The following is a 23,763-nucleotide window of genomic DNA, read 5'->3' as shown; positions in this document are numbered from 1 at the left end:
TGGCTGAGGGTGAGGAGGAACGGAGTGGCTGAGGGTGAGGAGGAACGGAGTGGCTGAGGGTGAGGAGGAACGGAGTGGCTGAGGGTGAGGAGGAACGGAGTGGCTGAGGGTGAGGAGGAACGGAGTGGCTGAGGGTGAGGAGGAATGGAGTGGCTGAGGGTGAGGAGGAATGGAGTGGCTGAGGGGGAGCAGTGTATTTGTCACAGACTCACAGCCAGCCAGTGTGATATTGTGTTGAGCTGCAGCATGTCATGTGAGAACATTAAATGAAGCAGGGTAAATAGTTGGGTGCTGAGTGATCATTCCAAATGGGGGAGGGGGGCACCCTCACAAGTTGGCCTCAGGCAGCAAAAAGTCTAGAGTCGGCTCTGGTAGAGGGGAAAAAATACATTGCAAAGTGAGAATTAATTTGTTCATGTTGTTTAATCCTAGTGATGAGCGTAATGACCCAATTACAATTATGCAAAAATTTGCGAAATTTTCTATAATTTGGAAATTACGATTATGGCCGTAATCGAAATTTCACGCATTTCACAAAATTACGCAAAATTTCGTGTTTATGGGGAATTTCGTAATTACGATCGTTTACGTAACACAAACAAATCAGAATTTCATGTTTAACACGCAAATTCGACCTTTCTCAAAATTGTGTTCTAGTCCTGAGGCTCCTGATATATTTAAAGCAACAGCACTTGCAGGTATCTTTGCATCATCAGATATTGCAAGGCCAACAGCCAAGTGTCTCAGCATGACCGCTAAGTGCATCTTGGCAAAGAGTACCTGTCTTAGAAGTGGCTTCAAAGGAAGCTTCCTGATAGATTTAAAGCGACGGCATGTGCAGGGGCCTTTGCATTATCAGTAATTGCAATCAGTGATTGCAATCAGTGAGTGACTTTCCTGAGTTTAGACATTACCTAAATGTGCATAATTACTATTAGAAACAAAATTACGTCCATTTTCGTAACTAAAATAACTTTGTTTCTATAGAAAACATTAAATGACTAAATTTCGCATTAAACACGAATTTGCGATGAAACGCAAAATTACAAAACCGAAATTTTGCTTACGGAATTGCGAATTACGTTTTGTATGGCAATTATGAAATTACGAATTTGTGTCGTAGCGGCAAAATTCGCGTCCGTAATTAAGGAAACACGAAATTTTGAGGCCGAGGCGAGAGAAGCTCCAGCCTCAGGGCGCAGGTTAAGAGGGGGCGAGGCAGAGGCAAGAGAGGCTCCAGCCTCAGGGCACAGTGTAGGAGGGGGTGCAGGGCGGGGCCGAGGCAGAAGAGAGAGAGGCTCCAGCCTCAGGGCACAGTGTTGGAGGGGCACACACAGGACCGGGCCGAGGCCTAGGTGAGAGAGGGTCCAGCCTCAGGGCGCAGTGTAGGAGGGAGCGCACAACTCGCTCAGCTATCATTCCCCTATTGTGTGTAAAGCAGAGAGAAATCAGAAAAGAGGATACATGGCAGTGACTGCAAGCCAGATAACTGGAGATTAAGGTGTTGAGGGCCCTGGGGAACCTCTTAGTCTAATATCAATCAGTGTGTGAAGGCTGGGGTGGGAGGGATGGGGAGGGGCCTCTTAGTGTAATAGCAATCAGTGTGTGACGGCTGGGGTGGGAGGGATGGAGGAGGGGCCTCTTAGTGTAATAGCAATCAGTGTGTGACGGCTGGGGTGGGAGGGATGGGGAGGGGCCTCTTAGTGTAATAGCAATCCGTGTGTGACGGCTGGGGTGGGAGGGATGGGAGGGGCCTCTTAGTGTAATAGCAATTAGTGTGTGACGGCTGGGGTGGGAGGGATGGGGAGGGGCCTCTTAGTGTAATAGCAATCCGTGTGTGACGGCTGGGGTGGGAGGGATGGAGGAGGGGCCTCTTAGTGTAATAGCAATCAGTGTGTGACGGCTGGGGTGGGAGGGATCCTGACAGTTTCCTGGCTGTGAACCTCATTGCATTATGGGAAATAACAACTTTTTCCCACTGCCAAGCGAGCAGCATCTCCCTCTGTGCATAGAAATCTCGGTAATGAACATTCAGAACAGATCACCTGTCCTGACAGGAGTAAAGATGTCACCACCAGTGATACATTTCAGAATGTAAATCAGGGAGAGGAAAGACTTTACAATGGGCAAACCCTGACTCAATAAATCTATAAATTAATATTGTAAACAATAAGAAATTGTATTCATTATGTTATTTTCACTACAGTTCCTCTTTAAGTATCAAGACAATATACTCTGTACAGCCCTGCAGAAGATGTTGGTGCTATGTCTGTGTGGGTTTACTCCGGGCACTCCAGTTTCCTCCCACATCCCAAAAACATATGGATACGTTAATTGGCTTTCTCCCAAATTGGCCCTAGACTATGATACATTCACTACACGATACATACATAGACATAGGACTATGGTAAGGGACTAGATTGTGACAATATATACTCTGTACAGCACTGCGGAAGATGTTGGTGCTATATAAATACAAAATAATAATAATAATATAAATACTAAATATCAATAGAAATATAAATACTAAATAATAATAATACAAATACTAAATAACAATAATATAAATACTATAGCTGACAGCAAGGTGGTGTAGTGGTTAGCGCTCTCGCCTTGCAGCGCTGGGTCCCTGGTTTGATTCCCAGCCAGGTCAACATCTGCAAGGAGTTTGTATGATCTCCCTGTGTCTGTGTGGGTTTCCCCCGGGCACTCCGGTTTCCTCCCACATCCCAAAAACATACAGATAAGTTAATTGGCTTCCCCCAAAAAAGACGATACATACACTACATGATATATACATAGACATAGGACTATGGTAGGGATTAGATTGTGAGCTCCTCTGAGGTACAGTTATGTGACAAGACAATATATACTTTGTACAGCACTGCGGAAGATGTTGGTGCTATATAAATACTAAATAATAATAATAATATAAATACTAAATAATAATAATAATATACATACTATAGCTGACAGCACGGTGGCATAGTGGTTGGCGCTCTCGCCTTGCAGCGCTGGATCCCTGGTTTGATTCCCAGCCAGGTCAACATCTGCAAGGAGTTTGTATGTTCTCCCCGTGTCTGTGTGGGTTTCCTCCGGGCACTCTGGTTTCCTCCCACATCCCAAAAACATACAGATAAATGATTTGGCTTCCCCAAAAATTGGCCCTAGACTATGATACATACACTACATAATATATTATTATTTAGTATTTATATAGCGCTGACATATTACGCAGCGCTGTACAGTGTATATATATATATATATATATATATATATATATATATATATCTTGTCACTAACTGTCCCTCAAAGGAGCTCACAATCTAATCCCAACCATTGCCATATGTCTATATTATGTAGTGTAAGTACTGTAGTCTAGGGCCAATTTTTAGAGGTAGCCAATTAACTTATCTGTGTGTTTTTGGTATGTGGGAGGAAACCGGAGTGCCCGGAGGAAACCCACGCAGACACGGAGAGAACATACAAACTCTTTGCAGATAGTGCCCTGGCTGGGATCCGAACCAGGGACCCAGCGCTGCAAGGCGAGAGAGCTAACCACTACGCCGCCGTGCTGCCCACTACGCCACCACTACGCCAATATAGACATAAGACTATGGTTGGGACTAGATTGTGAGTCCCTCTGAGGGACAGTTAGTGACAAGCCTATATATACTCTGTAAAGCGCTGCGGAAGATGTTGGTGCTATATAAGTACTAAATAATAATAATAATTTACTGCAATTATTGTGTTACATGAAGTTCCGCTGGCTACCAGCAGGTGGCTCACTTGATTTCCTGATTCCTGGCCTGTGGTTATGTTTGTGTGTTGAGGCAGCACCTGTTCCTCATTGGGCTGCACATAGCTACACCCATCCCACATTGCCTTGTATTCAGCCAGCTGTTGCACTTTCCCTGTTGTGTGATGTGCTGTTTACATAAACCCTGCCTTGTTCTGTTCTGCATCTGTCTGCTTTCCCTCTGCTCCAGCCTCACTGTCTATTACTGCATATGATGCGCTGCTTTGCTTTGTGTTTGCTCTGGGCATACTTATTCCCACACATGATTTATAGCACTCCCTGGATCAGCACTTGAACCCTGTAGAGAGGCATGTGGAGGCCACCAACTATATAAAGAAAAACAAACATACATTCTTGGCTGCTGGGCTGATATGTTTATGCCTAGAACAAGCAGAGTCTTGATTATACAGCACTGAGGCCTGGAACCCACTACAAAGCGCAACTCGCTATCGCAATCGTTTTTTAAGGAGCGATTTCATGAGAGTTTTCTGGCGATTTTAAAAAGTGTAAGCGTTTTGCCAGCGATTGTGTAGCTATTAGCGTTTTTAATTCTGATTGGTCCTTTCAATTAATTTTTTTTATAGTGTGTCGTAATTTAAAAACACTAGCAAAATCGTCCGGTATCATGAGCGATTACACCAGCGTTTATATACTTTACTTTGCAGAAACGCTAACGCCACCAAAATGCTGCATGTCCTGCAATAGAAATTTAGCTCATCGCAATCGCTCCAGTGGAATTTGGCCCATCCATTAACATTAGCGGAGCGTTTAGGGAAATCGCTAGTGTTTTGAATCGTTCCTTAAACGCTCAACAAATCGCTCTAGTGGGTTCCAGGTCTGATGGGGATTGGCTGATGCCGGGTAAATAATATGCCTACTGGTTGCTCAAAAGTTTAAAAATGTTAGAGTGACAATGTCACATTACATAATAGTTATATTTACCTGCTGAGTCTTGTCCCACGAAGCCGCCCGAAGACCCCGCATCACTCCACTTCTGGTGCCAGGCCCCGCCTCCCCTCTCTGCTCCGAGAAAAAAAGCCCGGAAATGTAATGCAGTAAATGGCTTGCGGTTTTTTCTCAAAGGAGAGAGGGGAGGCGGGGCCTGGCACCAGAAGTGGAGTGATGCGGGGGTCTTCGGGGCAGCTTTGTGGGACAAGACTCCGCAGGTAAATATAACTTTTCATTTCACCAGCCATGCAGGATTTTGTATTTCAAGATGGAGATCCTCTTTAACCACAGGGGGGGAAAACACACTTTTTTCATTTCAGGATTTTGTATTTCAGGATGCAGATCCTCTTTAACTTTTAACCCCTACCTGATTAAGGCCTGGGCCACACTAGCTCCGGGTGCGGGACGCATCCGCGGTCCGGGCTCCGATTTTCAAAACCCGGAACGCAAACGGATCCGTGCTGCCTTTTTTGCAGCACACGTTTTGGATCCGCTTGCGTTTTTTGTTTTTTTTTTTTGCTAGAGGGGGTAGCAGCCAGGACGGGGGGCTGCGGGCAAAGCGGCGGCCAGGGGGGCCACATCCCCCCCCCCTTGCTCACCTGGGTGCCCCCCGTCCCCGCTCCCCCTCCAGCTCGCATATAATGTAATAATTTGTACCTAATGAAGTTCGGCGAGCCGGGCACTTCCGCCCACACCGCTCGCCGTCACTTCCTGCAATGTCGCCCTCTGTATTTCAGTGGGCGGCATCGCAGGAAGTGACGGCGAGCGGTGTGGGCGGAAGTGCCCGGCTCGCCGAACTTCATTAGGTACAAATTATTACATTATATGCGAGCTGGAGGGGGAGCGGGGAGGGGGGCACCCAGGTGAGCAAGGGGGGGGTGGATGTGACCCCCCCTGGCCGCCGCTTTGCCCGCAGCCCCCCGTCCTGGCTGCTACCCCCTTCAGCATGGCGGCCCCCTCCTTCACCATGGGACACTGGAAACTGATCCGTTTCCAGTGTCCCAAAATGTCAGTGAAGAGGGAGGCCCGTTTCCCCATTGATTTTCACTACCCGTACGTGTATACGGGTCCGTGAAAAATGCTGCAAGTCCGGACTCAGCGTTCCGGGTTTAAAAACGTATTCCGCGGATCGCACGCGGATACGTTTTTAACTTGAGTGTGTGCTGTTCCTATTTTTAACATTGGTATCCGTGGCTACGTTTTTCGTCCGGGACAAAAAACGTAGCTACGGATACGTTTTTAAATTAAGTGTGAACTAGCCCTAACTCCTTGTGTCACCTGTACTTGGCCTTAGGCTAGAAACCCACTAGGAGAGCTTTTCTGAGCGCTTTGTGATTTGAAAAGCTCTAGCTAATGTAATGCTATGGGTGTGATCCCACTTGAGTGATGTGATTTTATAAAAATCCCCCATAGCATTGCATTACCAAGAGCTTTTTCAAATCACTCACGCTTACAAAGCGCTCCCAGTGGGTTTCTGGCCTTAAAGGACAACTGAAGTGAGAGGGATATGGAGTCTGTCATATTAATTTCCTAAGCAATACCAGTTGCCTGGCAGCCCTGCTGATCCTCTGCCTCTAATACTTTTAGCCATATCCCCTGAACAAGCATGCAGCAGATCAGGTGTTTCTGACAATATTGTCAGATCTGACAAGATTAGCTGCATGCTTGTTTCTGGTGTGATTCAGAAACTACTGCAGCCAAAGAGACCAGCAGTGCTGCCAGGCAACTGGTATTGTTTAAAAGAAAATAAATATGGCATCCATGACGCCGCCTGAATGACTTGCATTAGGCGGTGTCTTCCAAGTAGAGTCATCCCACCTCCATCCTCCCAAGTTTGCCTCAGGCAAGGAAAAAACTAGCACCGCCTCTGAATATGGCAGCCTCCATATTCTTCTCACTTCAGTTGTCCTTTAAAGAGGATCTGTCAGTCATACTATCTCAGAAAAAAACACATTTATAAGTAGATAAATACTTGCTCTACTTACATAACATATGCATTGCACTGTCCACATTTCGATTTTAGTGATTTTTCTATAGTAAAAAATGGTTTCTCCATGTTAACTGTGTCTATCTTGAAGCTAATCCTGATGTCATTTCCTCTCTTACTCTCCTCTGCCTGATTGTATATGCATTGCCCACCCTCCTCCCAGTCTTCAGACACTCCCACCCAGCTCTGCAATAGATAGTGCATTGTCTCAGCATGAGAAATATTGGCCAATCAGAGAGGAGCGGAGGTGTGGAGGGGAAAACAGGCTTCAGCCAGTCAGGCTGCATTAGCTATGTATGAGTGGAAAGGGGAGGAAAGTAAGGAAGAAAACAAGAAAACCCAGCATGCCCTGCAACTTCCTTTGTGCGGGAATTGTACTACATAAAAGACAGGGAAACTGGGGAATGTTATTTTTAGTTTAAAAAACACTTTTTCTTTGCATTTTTAAAATCAATTTTCTCAAAAACTACAAGGTCTTTTTGGAAAATTCTTTTTTTGACTTGTACCCACTATTCTCCTTAACACATGTAGCAATTTGGTGTCACTACCTTGTATGGGGGCTGTGCTATTCACTGCCAAAGTCGGCACAAAATTACATGAAAATTACGCAGGCTAAGGCCTATGACGCTGATTGGCTGGCGGGGGGGAGGGCGGGAGAGCGGTTATATAAAATAAATAAAAAAATGCTTACATTTATTCACAAATTAAATAAATATTTATACTTCCTTTATAGATTTTTAGTAGGAAAAATAATATAGAGAACTATTTACCTCTAGGTATGCTTTTAACTGCCTTTGATTTGTGATATTTTAACCAGCTTATTCTCAGCAGGAAGTAGTTTTTTTTTGTTCTAATCACCTTGAAGCAGCCAGACCTCCTAATCTTCCCTTCTTCTGAGCAATTAACACCAACCTGCTAATGTTTCTGCTGAGCTTCCTGTGCTGTAATTACTTCTAATTATAATAAACCTTTCCTGCCCGGATCATCTGTGCAGGGGGAGGAAGTTCTGCAAGCAGCAATACATTTACATGGATTTAATCATTTGTTGTTTTTTATGCAGCAAATAAGCCGTCCTAATCTGTACCTCTTAGTACTGAAATAATGGAGCTACCAAAAATGTTTCTGGATTAATTCATACATACAATCATTGTAAACTACTAGGGAAGTCTGTTGGGAAGCAGGGAATTGGGGCACCAGCAGCTAACGGACGATTTGGGCACCCGAGAGGCGCTAATGCAATTATCGGCTATTGGGCGCCCAAATCAGAAATTTGGGAATATGATAAATAGCAGGCGTCAGGCCCCTCTAGCCAAAATGTAAAAAAATAGAAAATTACAGTTTTTAAAAATTTTTTGTCTATTAGTGAGAAGAAAAGGGGGTCAAATTCAATGGAGTGCTAAGTTGTATGACCGAGCAATAAACTGTTAAAGTTGAGGAGTGCGGAATTGTAAAAAATGGCCTGGTCACTGGGGGGGGGGGGGGGGGGGTAAACCTCTGGAGCTCAAGTGGTTAAAGAAAAGAATGATACAATACACTGCTGTATAGTTACAAAAATGTTTATTGAATACTCAATAATCAATCAGAAAACCATTTGAAAACTCAAATAATAGACCTCCACAAATGGCAGTACAGCAAGTCACAAAAATAGCTCATAAATCTTTTCCATAGTTCAAGAGAACCCGAGGTGGGATTTAATTATGTTAGTGAGGCACAGAGGCTGGTTGTGCACACTAACACCAGCCTCTGTTGCCCCATGGTGTGCCTCCAGGACCTCCCTGCGCGCCGCTATACCCTCCGCAGTGCTGGCGACACGCAGCGTGTCGCCAGCTCAATTTTTACCTCTGCCTGTCTGTTAGCAGCGCTCCCCCGACTCCTCTGTATCGGCGCTACCCGCCCGCGTCACTTCACTCCAATCAGCGGGAGGGAAGGGACACGGGCGGGTAGCGCCGATACGGAGGAGGCCGGGGAGCGGCGCTGACAGACAGCGCTTAGGTAAACATTGTGCTGGTGACACGCTGCGTGTCGCCAGCACTGCGGAGGGTATAGCGGCGCGCAGGGGGGTCCTGGAGGTACACCATGGGGCAACAGAGGCTGGTGTTAATCTGATTGCATTTTATGGGGAAATCTGCAGACAATCTGGTTGCATTTTGTGGGAAAATCTGCCGACAATCTGGTTGCAATTTGTGGGGAAATCTGCCACCAATCTGGTTGCATTTTTTGGAAAATCTGCTGCCAATCTGGTTGCATTTTTTTGGGAAATCTGCCGCCAATCTGGTTGCAATTTGTGGGGAAATCTGCCGACAATTTGGTTGCAATTTGTGGGAAAATCTGCAGACAATCTGGTTGCATTATTTTGGAAAATCTGCTGCCAATTTGGTTGCATTTTTTGGGGGGGGGGGGGAAATCTGCTGCTAATTTGGTTGCAATTTGTGGGGAAATCTGCCGCCAATCTGGTTGCATTTTGTTGGGAAATCTGCCCACAATCTGGTTGCAATTTGTGGGGAAATCTGCCAACAAGCTGGTTGCATTTTGTGGGGAAATCTGCCGACAATCTGGTTGCATATTGTGTGGAAATCTGCCAACAATCTGGTTGCATTTTGTGGGGAAATCTGCCGACAATCTGGTTGCATATTGTGTGGAAATCTGCCGACAATCTGGTTGCATATTGTGTGGAAATCTGTAGACAATCTGGTTGCATTTTGTGGGGAAATCTGCCGACAATCTGGTTGCATTTTGTGGGGAAATCTGCCGACAATCTGGTTGCATTTTGTGGGGAAATCTGCCGACAATCTGGTTGCGTTTTGTGGGGAAATCAGATTTCCCCACAAAATGTTTGGGTGGGAGGTCCGAGGTCCGTGGGGTTGGAAGGTCGGGGGGGGGGAGGGGAGCCATAATTTTTTTTTGCTATGGGGCCCAGTCATTTCTAGCTACGCCCCTGGTACTAATGTCTCTATTTTGTGTATACCATTGTCTGTATTATTATTTACCCCATGTTTGTTTCTTTCTCTGTGCAGCGCCACGGCAAATGTTGGTGCTTTATCCTATATCATAAAACCCCTGTGTCTCTGCATCCTGTCCCTGTGTGTGTGTGTGTCCGTGCTTCCAGACCTGACAGTTTGCTGTCTGTGCACCTCGTTGCATTGTGGGAAATAACAGCTTTTTCCAACTGCCTAGCAAGCCAATCCAAGCAAGCCAAGTCAAGCCAAGCAATCTCCATGTGTGCATATACTTTAAAGAGGAACTCCAGTGAAAATAATGTAATAAAAAAAAGTGCTTCATTTTTACAATAATTATGTATAAATGATTTAGTCAGTGTTTGCTCATTGTAAAATCTTTCCTCTTCCAGATTTACATTCTGACATTTATCACATGGTGACATTTTTACTGTGGGCAGGTTATGTAAGCTGCTCCTAGCTGTTTTGGCTGTTAGAGACAGCTGTAAACAGCCATTTCCTGTCTGTGAACATTGTTACATTGTGGCAGTTTGCCCAGAGTACCGCGGTACCAGAGCCTCTTGTGGGAGGGGTTTCATCACAAAATCAGTCATACAGCGCCCCCTGGTGGTCTGTTTGTGAAATGCAATAGATTTGTCATGTAAAAGGGGATATCAGCTACTGATTGGGATAAAGTTCAATTCTTGGTCGGAGTTTCTCTTTAAAGAGGAACTCCAGTGAAAATAATGTAATAAAGAAAGTGCTTCATTTTTACAATAATTATGTATAAATGATTTAGTCAGTGTTTGCCCATTGTAAAATCTTTTACATCCCTGATTTACATTCTGACATTTGTTACATGGTGACATTGTTACTGTGGGCAGGTTATGTAGCTGCTCCTAGCTGTTTTGGCTGTTAGAGACAGCTGGAAACAGCTATTTCCTGTCTGTGAGCCTTGTTACATTGTAACAAACTGCCAAAAGTACCGCGGTCCCAGAGCTTCTTGTGGGAGGGGTTTCAGCACAAAATCAGTCATAGAGCGCCCCCTGATGGTCTGTTTGTGAAAAGGAATATATTTCTCATGTAAAAGTGGGTATCAGCTACTGATTGGGATAAAGTTCAATTCTTGGTTGGAGTATCTCTTTAAAGAGGAACTCCAGTGAAAATAATGTAATAAAAAAAGTGCTTCATTTTTACAATAATTATGTATAAATGATTTAGTCAGTGTTTGCCCATTGTAAAATCTTTTAAATCCCTCCACTTTTTACTGCTGGCAGGTGATGTAGCTGCTGCATGCTTTTTTGGCAGTTGGAAACAGCTGTAAACAGCTATTTCCCACAATGCAACAATGTTCACAGACAGGAAACTGCCAGGAGTACCATGGTCCTCAGAGTTTCTTGTGGGAGGGATTTCACCACAATATCAGCCATACAGCGCCCCCTGATGATCCGTTTGAGAAAAGGTAAATATTTCTCATGTAAAAGGGGGTATCAGCTAATGATTGGGATGAAGTTCAATTCTTGGTCAGCCTAGCCTAGCGCCCATTTCTTAACCACTTGAGGACCACAGTGGTAAACCCCCCTAAAGACCAGGCCAATGTTTACTAATATGGCCACTGCAGCTTTAAGACCAAGCTGCAGGGCCGCACAACACAGCACACAACTGATTCCCCCACCCTTTCCCCCCACCAACAGAGCTCTCTGTTGGTGGGGTCTGATCACCCTATGAGAGCCGATCGCTCTCTTGTCCCCCAGGGGGACAACCGTGTCATACGGCTGTCCCCAGTGCAGCGCTGCTGCTCATCGCAGCGTTGTATATGTAATTAGACGACGGTTTTGCTGTCTAACAGTCTCCCGAGTGGCGATCGCCGCTCAGAGACTGAAGGCGGGGTGGAGCTCTGCCCCCCGAGCAGGAGATGCGCGCGCAGCCTGCGCGCGATCTCCTGCAAACTGCAGCCCCAGGACTTGACGCCAATTGGCGTTAAGCGGTCCTAGGGCTGCCGCCGTGGCCATGCCCACTGGCGTGGAGCGGACTTAGAGTAGTTAATGGGCGGGCTTTTTTTTACTAGTAAATCAATAATAATAATATACAATGCCTAATTATGTTGTTTGGAGGTTACACACGACCTACTTTTTTTATCTTGCAGTAGACAATGCCAATTTCACTATTTGGATGATACCCACTGCTCTATTCCTGATTCCTGATCATAATTATTTACTGTAAATTGACTTTTGTTTTTGGTAGGTGTGAAGGAAACAACAGTGTTTATGAGACTGTGCGGAACCTGTGACAAATACAAACCCAGCGCTGTCCGCTTTCATAAGGGTACAGTCAAGAGCAATTCAACATGCTGTAACAGCACTAACTGCACTCCGCCCATTCCTACCAGTAAGTAATCCTTTGAGTATGCACAGGGCGGGATATGGGAGATCAGGGCCGGGCCGAGGCAGAGGCAAGAGAGGCTCCAGCCTCAGGGCGCAGTGTAGGAGGGGGCGCACAACTCACTCAGCTTTCATTACCCTATTGTGTTTGAAGCAGAGAGAAATAAGAAAAGGGGATACACTGCAGTGATTGCAAGCCAGATAACTAGAGATTAAGGGGGTTGGGGGTCCTGGGGGGCACCTCTTAGTCTCATAGCAATCAGTTTGTGACGGCTGGGGTGGGAGGGATGGAGGGGCGCACTTTGGTGTCCCAGCCTTGGTTGCTGGTGGACCTTGTCCCGGCTCTGTGGGAGATGTCTAAGGTCTGGTTCACACCGGGGTGATTCTTCTGCACTTTGCTGATCGCCAGCAATCAGCAAAGCGCTGCTACAATGCATCCCTATGGATACACTCACACCACAGCGGTTGCGATTTTGATTAATCGCAAATGCACTGCATGCAGCGTTTCGGGGACGAGTGCTCTGTTATTCTCACTCTATTGAACGGGAATCACAAGCGCAAATCACGCTGAAGCGCGGCAAATTGCAAGATTTGGGCTGCCAAATCGCGATTGCAGATGCAAACATGGTTACGCGCCCAATGTGAACCAGCCCTAATGGTGAGTACACACCACAGGTGCAACAATTGCCACCATGATCCCCGCCATTGGGGGGCAGCAGCTTGTGGGCCCCCATGAAGCTTCTGTCACTGCCGTATGACATGAGGCGGAAGCTGCATAGTGATTGGCTGGCTGCACAGGACTTGTACTGTCAGGCCTGTAGGAATATCCACCCATAAATCACCTCCAATGCCCCAATCTACCTCCACACGCTTCACCCTATGTCCCTGCTTGAACGGGCGGCGAGGGGGCAACACCTACCCGACTTCGGTTACACCCAGGCCTTTAGTTTGCAAGGTATTGGAGCTGAATGCAGGGTGAGCGAATAAACTTCCAGACCAAACAAGGATTCAGAGTAGCAAAGTCCAGTAACAGTCCAGGGTCATACACGGGTGATCAGAGATATTGCAGTACAGGAGGGCTAGGCAAAGAGAGGTCAAAAACGTTTCCGAGGTCAAACCAGGCAGCAAACAGTCGTAACGATAATCCAGGCAAGAGGTCGGTTCAGGCAGCAGGCAAGAAAGAACAACAGGCAGAAGTCAAAATCCAGGTAATCCAATACAACAAGACAGCGCAGTACAGAGCACCCAGCAACCAGCAAGCTAGAGCTATCACGGGCAACATGCAACTGTCACAGCAAGGTTTAAATACTGACAGCATCCAATCAGTGGCCAGCCACATGCACACAACAGCCAATCACACGCAGGCATTAATCTTGTTTAAGGATCAGTTGAGAGAGAGAGATCAGCTGACATGGGTGGCCAAAAATGTAAGTTGTAGCCACTGGCCTCCTTTATAATCCATGCAGTTTTGGTGATTGTAGCATGTATGGAGGCTTTGTTTAGGGCCAGATTTGTACTCTTTACTGCCCAAGACCACTGTCACCAGCTGCCCCCCTACGCTATAGGTAGCCTAATAACCCCTCCCCCATCTCTCCAGTATAGGTAGCCTGATGACCCCTCCCCCTTCCCTCTAGTACAGGTAGCCAGATGACTCCCTTAATCCCTCCTTTTCCATCCCCCCTTTCAGTATAGGTAGCCAGCTCGCCTTCACACCGCAGCAGCCATCAGTGTCACTCATTTCTACACTCATGTCCAGTGCAGAAGCTTCCTCTTACTTTCCATCTCCAAAGAGCTGCAAAAGTCCATAGTCACCGGCCACAATGCAAACGTGCACAGAGAGCAAGATGGCTGCTGCACAGGGGGCTAGCAGCAGAGTACCGCGGTCAGGCGCTCACCTGATCTCCCTGCATCGCAGCATTTGCATTAGCATTAGCCTGCTGCGTTGGTGCCCTTGCTCCTGTGGTGCCCTAGGCCATGGCCTAGGTGGCCTTGGCCTAAATCCGGCCCTGGCTTTGCTATTAACATTAAAGTCAAATCCGTGATTACGGCCGTAATCACGGATTCTACATGTAATCACGGCTAAAATCCAAGTAGATCCGATTCAAACCCGGATCACGATCACGGCCTATCCGGATTTCGATTCTGCCTTGCCGAATTTACTCGAATTCGTGATTGGGTGGGTATCTGAGCACCACTACTCTTCTTTAGCAAGGTAAGCAAATGAAGAGGAATGGGCACATGGGGAGGCCTGGCACGATGGGCACTGGTAGGCAGCAGAAGGACAGTTGGTGGGCATCATGAAAGTTTTACTGGGGGGGGGGGGGGAGCATGATTTGAAGTTGTACCCCTGATTTTAACATTCTGATTCAGCGATTCTCAGAGTTTAACCCTCATTTTTGTCTCTCGTTTGTCGTAGTTGCGCCAGACAAGCCTGCCGCTAAGGATGTGAAGTTTAAAGGAAACAACGTGACGTGTAAATCTTGTTACGCCACCACCAAATCCTGCGACTGCAACCTCTTCGTGGAGTGCACGGGAGAGGAGAGGAAATGCATACATCGCTTTACAACACTAACAGGTACTCTTTATTTAGAAAAGCTACTGGGCCGCCCCTCCATCTCTTATGATTGTAGGAGCAGAGGAGGCAGCCAATGGGAAGCTGGGAACTCTTTTTTTTTCCCTCAGGTTTGTACCATCTAGAGCAGAGGTCAGGAACCTTTTTGGCTGAGAGAGCCAAAAAACGCCACATATAGTGGTGTGAAAAACTATTTGCCCCCTTCCTGATTTCTTATTCTTTTGCATGTTTGTCACACTTAAATGTTTCTGCTCATCAAAAACCGTTAACTATTAGTCAAAGATAACATAATTGAACACAAAATGCAGTTTTAAATGATGATTTTTATTATTTAGTGAGAAAAAAACCTCCAAACCTACATGGCCCTGTGTGAAAAAGTGATTGCACCCCTTGTTAAAAAATAACTTAACTGTGGTTTATCACACCTGAGTTCAATTTCTGTAGTCACCCCCAGGCCTGATTACTGCCACACCTGTTTCAATCAAGAAATCACTTAAATAGGAGATATCTGACACAGAGAAGTAGACCAAAAGCACCTCAAAAGCTAGACATCGTGCCAAGATCCAAAGAAATTCAGTACCAAATGAGAACAAAAGTACTGTAATTGAGATCTATCAGTCTGGTAAAGGTTATAAAGCCATTTCTAAAGCTTTGGGACTCCAGCGAACCACAGTGAGAGCAATTATCCACAAATGGCAAAAACACGGAACAGTGATGAACCTTCCCAGGAGTGGCCGGCCGACCAAAATTACCCCAAGAGCGCAGAGAAAACTCATCCGAGAGGCCACAAAAGACCCCAGGACAACATCTAAAGAACTGCAGGCCTCACTTGCCTCAATTAAGGTCAGTGTTCACAACTCCACCATAAGAAAGAGACTGGGCAAAAACGGCCTGCATGGCAGATATCCAAGGCGCAAACCACTTTTAAGCAAAAAGAACATTAAGGCTCGTCTCAATTTTGCTAAAAAAACATCTCAATGATTGCCAAGACTTGTGGGAAAATACCTTGTGGACCGACGAGACAAAAGTTAAACTTTTTGGATGGTGCGTGTCCCGTTACGTCTGGCGTAGAAGTAACACAGCATTTCAGCAAAAGAACATCATACCAACAGTAAAATCTGGTGGTGGTAGTGTGATGGTCTGGGGTTGTTTTGCTGCTTCAGGACCTGGAAGGCTTGCTGTGATAGATGGAACCATGAATTCTACTGTCTACCAAAAAATCCTGAAGGAGAATGTCCGGCCATCTCTTCGTCAACTCAAGCTGAAGCGATCTTGGGTGCTGCAGCAGGACAATGACCCAAAAGACACCAGCAAATCCACCTCTGAATGGCTGAAGAAAAACAAAATGAAGACTTTGGAGTGGCCTAGTCAAAGCCCTGACCTGAATCCTATTGAGATGTTGTGGCATGACCTTAAAAAGGCAGTTCATGCTAGAAAACCCTCAAATAAAGCTGAATTACAACAATTCTGCAAAGATGAGTGGGCCAAAATTTCTCCAGAGCGCTGTAAAAGACTTGTTGCAAGTTATCGCAAACGCTTGATTGCAGTTATTGCTGCTAAGGGTGGCCCAACCAGTTATTAGGTTCAGGGGGCAATTTCTTTTTCACACAGGGCCATGTAGGTTTTGAGTTTTTTTCCTCACTAAATAATAAAAACCATCATTTAAAACTGCATTTTGTGTTCAGTTATGTTATCTTTAACTAATGGTTAACGGTTTATGATGAGCAGAAACATTTAAGTGTGACAAACATGCAAAAGAATAAGAAATCAGGAAGGGGGCAAATAGTTTTTCACACCACTGTATTTTAAAATGTAATTCCATGAGAGCCATACACTATGCTTCAAACTGGGACAGTGCGCATGTGGACTCATGTCCCTGCCAGACAAGAGAAATACCGACTAACAGTTTGTACAATTAGCTAGCTGATTGGGGGTTAATTCACTTTGTAGGACGAGATCACCGCACTGTGGCCCAATAGGCTGCCGTAGGATCTCGTTCTACAAAGTCACTGGACCTGATAGGGTCCAGAGTGGGACCATTGGAGCAACTGTTCGTTTTGGGGGGGAGTGTAAATAAGCTAGTAGTGAACGCTACAGCAGTAGTGTGTTTACATTGAAATGTTTTCTTGCGCTGCCACCCTAAGCTGTGCTGCTTGAGCAGTGTAGCTATGTGAATAAACCGCTACTGATTTGTCTGTGAGACAAATATTACATCAAAAGAGCCACATCTGGCTCCATAGCCATACCCCTGATCTAGACTGAACCTTTGTATCTATCACCAGTAATCAGCGAAAATGTCAATATTCTTTTTGCATTCATTTTCGTGAAAATAATGTTAAATTCAACTTTTGAGAGAAAATTACATTGTAAATTATTTTTTTTACAAAGTTTGTGATTTTATTTTCCACATTTTTCGTGAATTTTTGTGCTAAATAAACATTTTCGCTGTAAATAATGATTTTTACCCATTTGGCTGTAAAAATAAAGGGTTTTTTCCGTATTCACAAATTTTTGCCATATTGCGAACACACAGTGTGGGCATGATTCCCAAAGCTTTTCCATCTGTTTTTCTCTGCTTTCACCTTATCTATGGTACCATTTTTAAAGTGAACCAGAGATGAAAATAAACTGATAAGATAAACAACTGGATCTGTCCTACTCCTAAAAATGACTCTTTTAGATATAACAAGGTTTTATTTCATGTATAAACATTTACAAAGCCACAATAATATTTTATAGTCTCTGCTCAATTGCAGTGTCTCAAGACTCCCAAAGTGAAAATACATGAACTATTGACCTTTTTATCTATTCCTCTCACAGTACAAAGCCCAGGTATCTGCTTAGGAAAGTGTTTTATAGCTGTAATTTGTTATCAGTGAGCCGACTGAGTCCTGACTGGAGAAAACTATCAGTTCCATAGCTAATTATAAACTCTTTCAGGCAGGGAAAAAAGAAAAGGAGCACAACATAAGTGTCTGTATGCTTGCCACTGTATATACACAAGTCTATTCCATCATGTCAAATGTCATCTGTGGTACACTTTAAGCTCCCAAAGAGCAAAAATCTATAATTAAAGGGATACTGTAGGGGGGTCGGGGGAAAATGAGTTGAACTTACCCGGGGCTTCTAATGGTCCCCCGCAGACATCCTGTGTTGGCGCAGCCACTCACCGATGCTCCGGCCCCGCCTCCGGTTCACTTCTGGAATTTCTGACTTTAAAGTCAGAAAACCACTATTCCCGCACGGCCATGTCCTCGCTCCCGCTGACGTCACCAGGAGCGCACTGTGCCTGCGCAATACACTCCTGGTGACGTCAGCGGGAGGGAGTGCGCAGCTGCACAGTGGTTTTCAGACTTTTAAGTCGGAAATTCTGGAAGTGAACCGGAGGCGTGGACCGGAGCATCGGTGAGTGGTTGCGCGGGCACAGGATGTCTGCAGGGGACCATTAGAAGCCCTGGGTAAGTTCAACTCATTTTCACCTGACCCCTCCTACAGTAGTCCGTTAAAGGGAACCATAGACGTTGGGGGGAAGCTTTTATACATACCTGGGGCTTCCTCCAGCCCCATACGCGCGGATCGCTCCCACGCCACCGTCCTCTGCTGCCTGGATCCACCGGTACCGGGTCCCGTCATTGCCGTGAGTTGGCCAGTCGGCCGGCAGACGCGGCCAATTGTCCGCATCACACGGGGCTCCCTCCATATACGTACGCATGAGGCTGCCTACTGCGCAGCCGCATGCGTAAGGGTATTGAGGGAACCCCTGTGATGCGGACTATTGGTAACGTCCACCCGTAGTGACGGGACCCGGTACCGCTGATACAGGAAGCGGAGGACGATGGCGTGGGAGCGATCTGTGCGTATGGGGCTGGAGGAAGCCCCAGGTATGTATAAAAGCTTGTTCTATTTTTTTTATTAAAGTTCCTCTCTGGTTCCCTTTAAGCAAAAAAAGTAATATTGAAATGAAGTTAATCAGGAACAACTTGCTTTGAGTGATTATTTTGCTTGTAAATGTGCTGAAAGGTTATTTTTATCAAACAAATAACTAATTTATGAGAAGTTTTGTGAATAGAGCCCAATGTATTTTTTGCAAAAATTTTCTATGAGAAAATGACTTTGGCGAAAATTCGCAAGCAACACTGTCCATAAACATGATATCAATATGGGAACCGTCTGCTGCTTCGCCCACCGCCATAGATGGAAACAGAGATCTCATCTCCTACATCTGAGACCAAGGATGTTGCTCTTATGGGATACATATGATATGAGGTCTAATAGATCTAAATTCCTCTACAGGATTGATGAATGTGATTTGTATTTATTTATCTATTTTGAGGGGGAGGTGGGGTTGTTCCTAGCCTATATATTTAGCGGATTTCAGACATGCAATGCGAGTTTGCCTGGAGCCACTCGATGCTCCTCTCTGTCACAAGCCTCCTAGTGGCCGGACCACACAATGCCTTCCAATCGGTTTCAGCACACAGACCATGCAATCTGTGGTCGCAATCGGTGCGCAGAAACCGCTGGAATTTTGCCAGCAGACAGACTAGAAGGGAGCCTGTGAGTTACGGTAATACAAATTACACACTTTTTCAGGGTATAACTGCCACCACCTCAGTTACCATGGGACAGAGGAGCCCACTGACTGGCTGAGTCTAGACCTGCAAATAGAAAACGGTTAAACACACTCTATTTTATCTAGCTATCAACAATCGTAGCGACTCTTCAGAAGCCAGGGTTCAGTTTTGTGTTGCTGAATAATAGGTGTAGCCAAACAAATAAATGACGTTAGCATTGTTTATTAAAAATGCAACATAAATAATTAATATATACAGAAAATCATTAGAACAACAATTATAGAGACAAATAATAACGCAGTATGAAAAAATGAAAAGGGAATAAAATACTTAAGTTTGTGGAAATATGTCCTTCCTGGGAAAATCTGAGCACATGGAAAATGTCCTTTGTTTCAGTTCAGGAAAATGGCCACCAGCCACATGGTCCTCTGGCTGACTTGATCAGGTGATGGTACACAGGGGAGGACTGAGGTCCACCTGCTGGCAATGTGCTTTTGATGAAGCTGGTTTGGGGTGTGGCAACGCCTGCCCCCTCTGAATTACAAACCAATCACAGTTCATTCCCTCGGAGAGAGATTTAGGTTTAAATTTGTAAAATGCTGTAAATTCAAAACTGATAAATGCCACATTTGTGCTGATAACAGATTAATATTCCTCAGATGATGACAATTCCTATGACATCAGACTTGATTAGTGTAGAGGGTCCAGTTCCTGAGAAGTTTAATAACTTGGTTGTAGAGTACCCCTTACCCCTCAAAACTGGTATCAAAAGATTCAGCAAGACACTACAAACCCAATGATACAACTCTCATAATTATCCAAGGTACTAGATTCCGTAAAGAGGCAAAAAATCATAAACAGCATTCATCTACTCTGTGCTTCTAACATAGTCACACAGTCTTATCTCATGCTGAGTTTATCCTGTCTCTTCAAAAGGCAGTAACACTTGCCATTTGCTTGCTGCTGGGAGAGCTTTTACACCTGGTGTCACTGGCAGGAAAGGGACTCCTTTGATCAAATTAATTAACCACACAGGCTTTATCAGACAGCACACTTGGCTTTCATGAAAAGAACTCTAACACCTATATTTGCACCAGAGACCCCCAGGCTTGACTGCCTGGTATCCACAGACATACAATCTAGATTTGGCAATGCAACAACAATTGGTGCAGCAAACCGATTGCGATTGCGTTCTCTTTTCTCACTGCTCTTCCGTGACACTCTCTTCTCATTTTTCTTATTTCCTCTATCCCTTCCATCATTTCTTTATCTTCCTTACCGCAAATTATACGGCCGCCAGCTTTAGCGGTTAATTACAAAGCCCCCATACATGTTAGAATCACCAAATTTAGAGGCTATGTTAAAGGGTCAACATCAAAAATGAAATTTGGACTTACCCGGGGCTTCCTCCAGCCCCCATAGCCTGCGTGGTCCCCCGGCACCCTCCTGGTCCCTTCTGTGGTCCTTATCCCGGCTCCAGTAAGCTGGCGACTTCGGCTGATGTCACCCATGCAAGCCTCTGCTGTGCACGCAGAGCGCCACCGTGCCAGCCGGCCTAAGAGTCCTGCACATGCGCACTTCTATAAGACTAAGACTCTTATGCCAGGCGGCGTGATGACACGGCAGGGGCACATACAGGCGACTTCAGCCAAAGTCGCCAAATTCATTGAGCTGGGACCAGAACCACGGATGGGACCAGGAGGACGCAGGGGGACCTATGGGTGGCTGGAGGAAGCCCCAGGTGAGTCCAAATTTATTTTTATGTTGCGCTCAGGGTCCCTTTAAAGGAACACTATCAAACTAAGGGCTCGATTCAGTAAACGGTGCTAACCCAGTTAGCACACCTAAAGACTTGTAGTTAGCACATACAAACTACTTAGCACCATAGTTAGCACATGCAAACTTAGCACCGTAGTTAGCACATGCAAACTACTTAGCACCGTAGTTAGCACATGCAAACTACTTAGCACCGTAGTTAGGACATGCAAACTACTACTTAGCACCGTGCTAACTAGGGTGCTAAGCTCCATGGTTAGATACCCCTGGTCTTGCTAATTATGATATTGTAAAAGATAGAATATTTGGAAATTTAAATTCAATCTGAGCTCTATATATTATGTGACGATCATTATATTATTGTTAACAATACCTCTCATCTTCCACAGTGATAATAGATGCTGAAGCTACTGTTGGAAAAGTTATTAGGCGCACTGCTACACTGAATATTCTGTCATATGTTCCTTTTCTTTGTTGAATAAACACCAATTTTTTTTTTCTAAACTAGGGTGCTAAGTAGTTGACATGTGCTAAGTAGTTTACATGTGCTAACTACGGTGCTAAGTAGTTTGCATGTGCTAACTACTTAGCACGTGCAAAGCATGTTAGCACACGCAAAGTGGCTTTTCACTGGTGTGCTAACACTTAGCACCCTTTTCTGAATCAAGCCCCAAGGGCTCGATTCACAAAGCGGTGCTAACCCAGTTAGAGACTTTAGGCGTGATAACCATTGCACCATGCTGGTGAAAAGCCAGTTTAGGCGTGATAAGTTTAGGTGTGATAAGTTTAGGTGTGATAAGTTTAGATAAGTGTAGATTGCGTGCAAATTCCCGCGCGCACAGCAGCGCCATTAAACTCTTTGCTAGCGCACAACTTTTGATCAGCTGTGCACTGCGGTGCTAACCCAGTTGGTGTTTAAACTTATCACGCCTAAACTTATCATGCCTAAACTTATCACGCCTGAACTGAGTTTAGGCGTGATAAGGGGCTTTTCACCAGGGTGCTAACTGTTAGCACCGCTTTGTGAATCAAGCCTCAAGTGTTCTAAAATGACAATGTACAAATAATGTGCAAGTAGCTGTGTAAACATTTTCCTAATTTTCATGTTAAATATCAGAGGCAAAAGCTGTAATTCATTGTGTGTAGATTTTAGCTACATTTGGAATGTCTCATTTGCAGAGGTGACTCTCTGCAGTCTGTCATGATAAGAACAGTGTAATATTGAAGCAGAGTTATATGAAAACAAAAGCCTGTCAGGTATCAGGTTTCACACACACAATTGCAAATGTTTATGTTGCACAAGAGATACATTTCCTCTGCTCTCTGTGAGAGAAAACTCTGCCTGTCTCTGACTGAGCTCTCTGCACACACAAGGTTAACAGATGCACCCTGAGGGAATTACCCCTCATGGCTGAGTCTGCCGTCAGATTAGAGCAGACTGCCATCAAAAAAGTGTGAAAGGAATTAGGTAACAGTAAACAAAGAGATAAGGATTCAAATGTATTCACCAGTACTTAGCAGCACTTCCCAAACATTTCCTATCTCAATTGGAAAAATGTGTTAATCGATAGTGTCCCTTTAAGGAAAACTGTGGGATCACAGTAAAATTTGCAAATGCGTTCGCAATGTTTGGCCATCCCTATCCAGCAATACGAGTACAAAATACATACATATTGAATGTGTGGTTTGAAACATCACCAATACATGTTTATTTTAAGACAGAAAACACTAGGGGGAAGACCCTGTCCATAGTGGCGTGGGGATGAAGGGACTACCAGATAAGTCAGTAGCCCTAACATTTGGCTATGAGAAATTATAAACTTATCTGAAGAAGTGTCTTTTAAGGGTGCACTTGAAGATTTCCAGGCTCTATGCAGTATGGAGACAAGCTGTGTTCCAAAGCAGAGGTGCAGCTCGTGAGAAGTTTCCTTTCTATCTTTTCCATCCTGTGTTTGTGTCTTATTTTCCTTCCTTCTTCATGTGCTTTCTTTTCTTTCCCATTATCTTCCCTTTTTTTTCTATATTTGCCTTTTCTCTTTCTTTTTGTTAATTTTCTTCTGTATGTTCGATTGTATTTGCAGTTTCTACTCTCACTCTAATAATTGCTTTAGGTTAAAAGTTTATTTGGACAAAAGGAGTTATGAATGCTGAGATCACGTTGTTCTACTTCAGTATTGCATCTAAACTTACACCTGAGTTCCCTGAGGTAAAAGGGAAAACCCGACAGCCAACTATAGTATAGTGTGTAATGATATATTGGCCGATGAGCTTCAATAAATAAATGGGGAGAATAAACCCAACCCCTCTCGTATTGAGAAGTTTCTCTCTGTAAAATATAGAAATAGGGAGTAACACCCTCCCCCCCCCCCCCCCCCCCTTCCCCAACCAAGGGTGGACAAAAATTGCAGGACTTTATGAAACAGGGTTTCCTGGAAGAATAAAATACACTAAAATCAGTTTAAAAGTGGGAGGTAGTGGTGGACTTACTTCCCTGATGATGATGCAAGTCCTCATATTCAAGCAAACAAAAACTTTATTGCCGTAAAACTCCACTTGGTGCAACGCATTCCACAAGTAAAATCCGCTTCCTCAGGCAATATTGGAGTCACTGTCTTGTGGTCCCTTTGCATAAGGCGGGCATGTCTAAAGTCCGGCTCGGGGGCCACATGCGGCCCACCGAGGAATTTCTGGTGGCCCCCTGAAAGTCTCTACAGTTGTTAATTCCATGCGGTCTGCAGGCCGTAGCTGCAGTGCGTATGCAGGGATCAGCACCAGTAACAGCTACCCGTTAGC

At 45.0% G+C, this 23,763-nt stretch overlaps 1 protein-coding gene across 1 annotated transcript in view; it reads left to right on the top strand.

Annotated features, from left to right (window-relative positions):
• Positions 1–23,763, top strand: part of LOC137523089 (phospholipase A2 inhibitor gamma subunit B-like) — an 83,199-nt gene that overhangs the window by 45,501 nt on the left and 13,935 nt on the right. Inside the window, exons 3-4 of the mRNA XM_068243298.1 lie at positions 11,912–12,055; positions 14,465–14,623. Of these exons, the coding sequence (XP_068099399.1) occupies positions 11,912–12,055; positions 14,465–14,623 (303 nt within the window). The remainder of the gene's footprint in view (positions 1–11,911; positions 12,056–14,464; positions 14,624–23,763) is intronic.

This window comes from Hyperolius riggenbachi, chromosome 6 (genome assembly GCF_040937935.1).
Source record: "Hyperolius riggenbachi isolate aHypRig1 chromosome 6, aHypRig1.pri, whole genome shotgun sequence".
Classification (NCBI taxonomy): domain Eukaryota; kingdom Metazoa; phylum Chordata; class Amphibia; order Anura; family Hyperoliidae; genus Hyperolius; species Hyperolius riggenbachi.
This window is presented reverse-complemented; position numbering and strand designations above follow the sequence as displayed.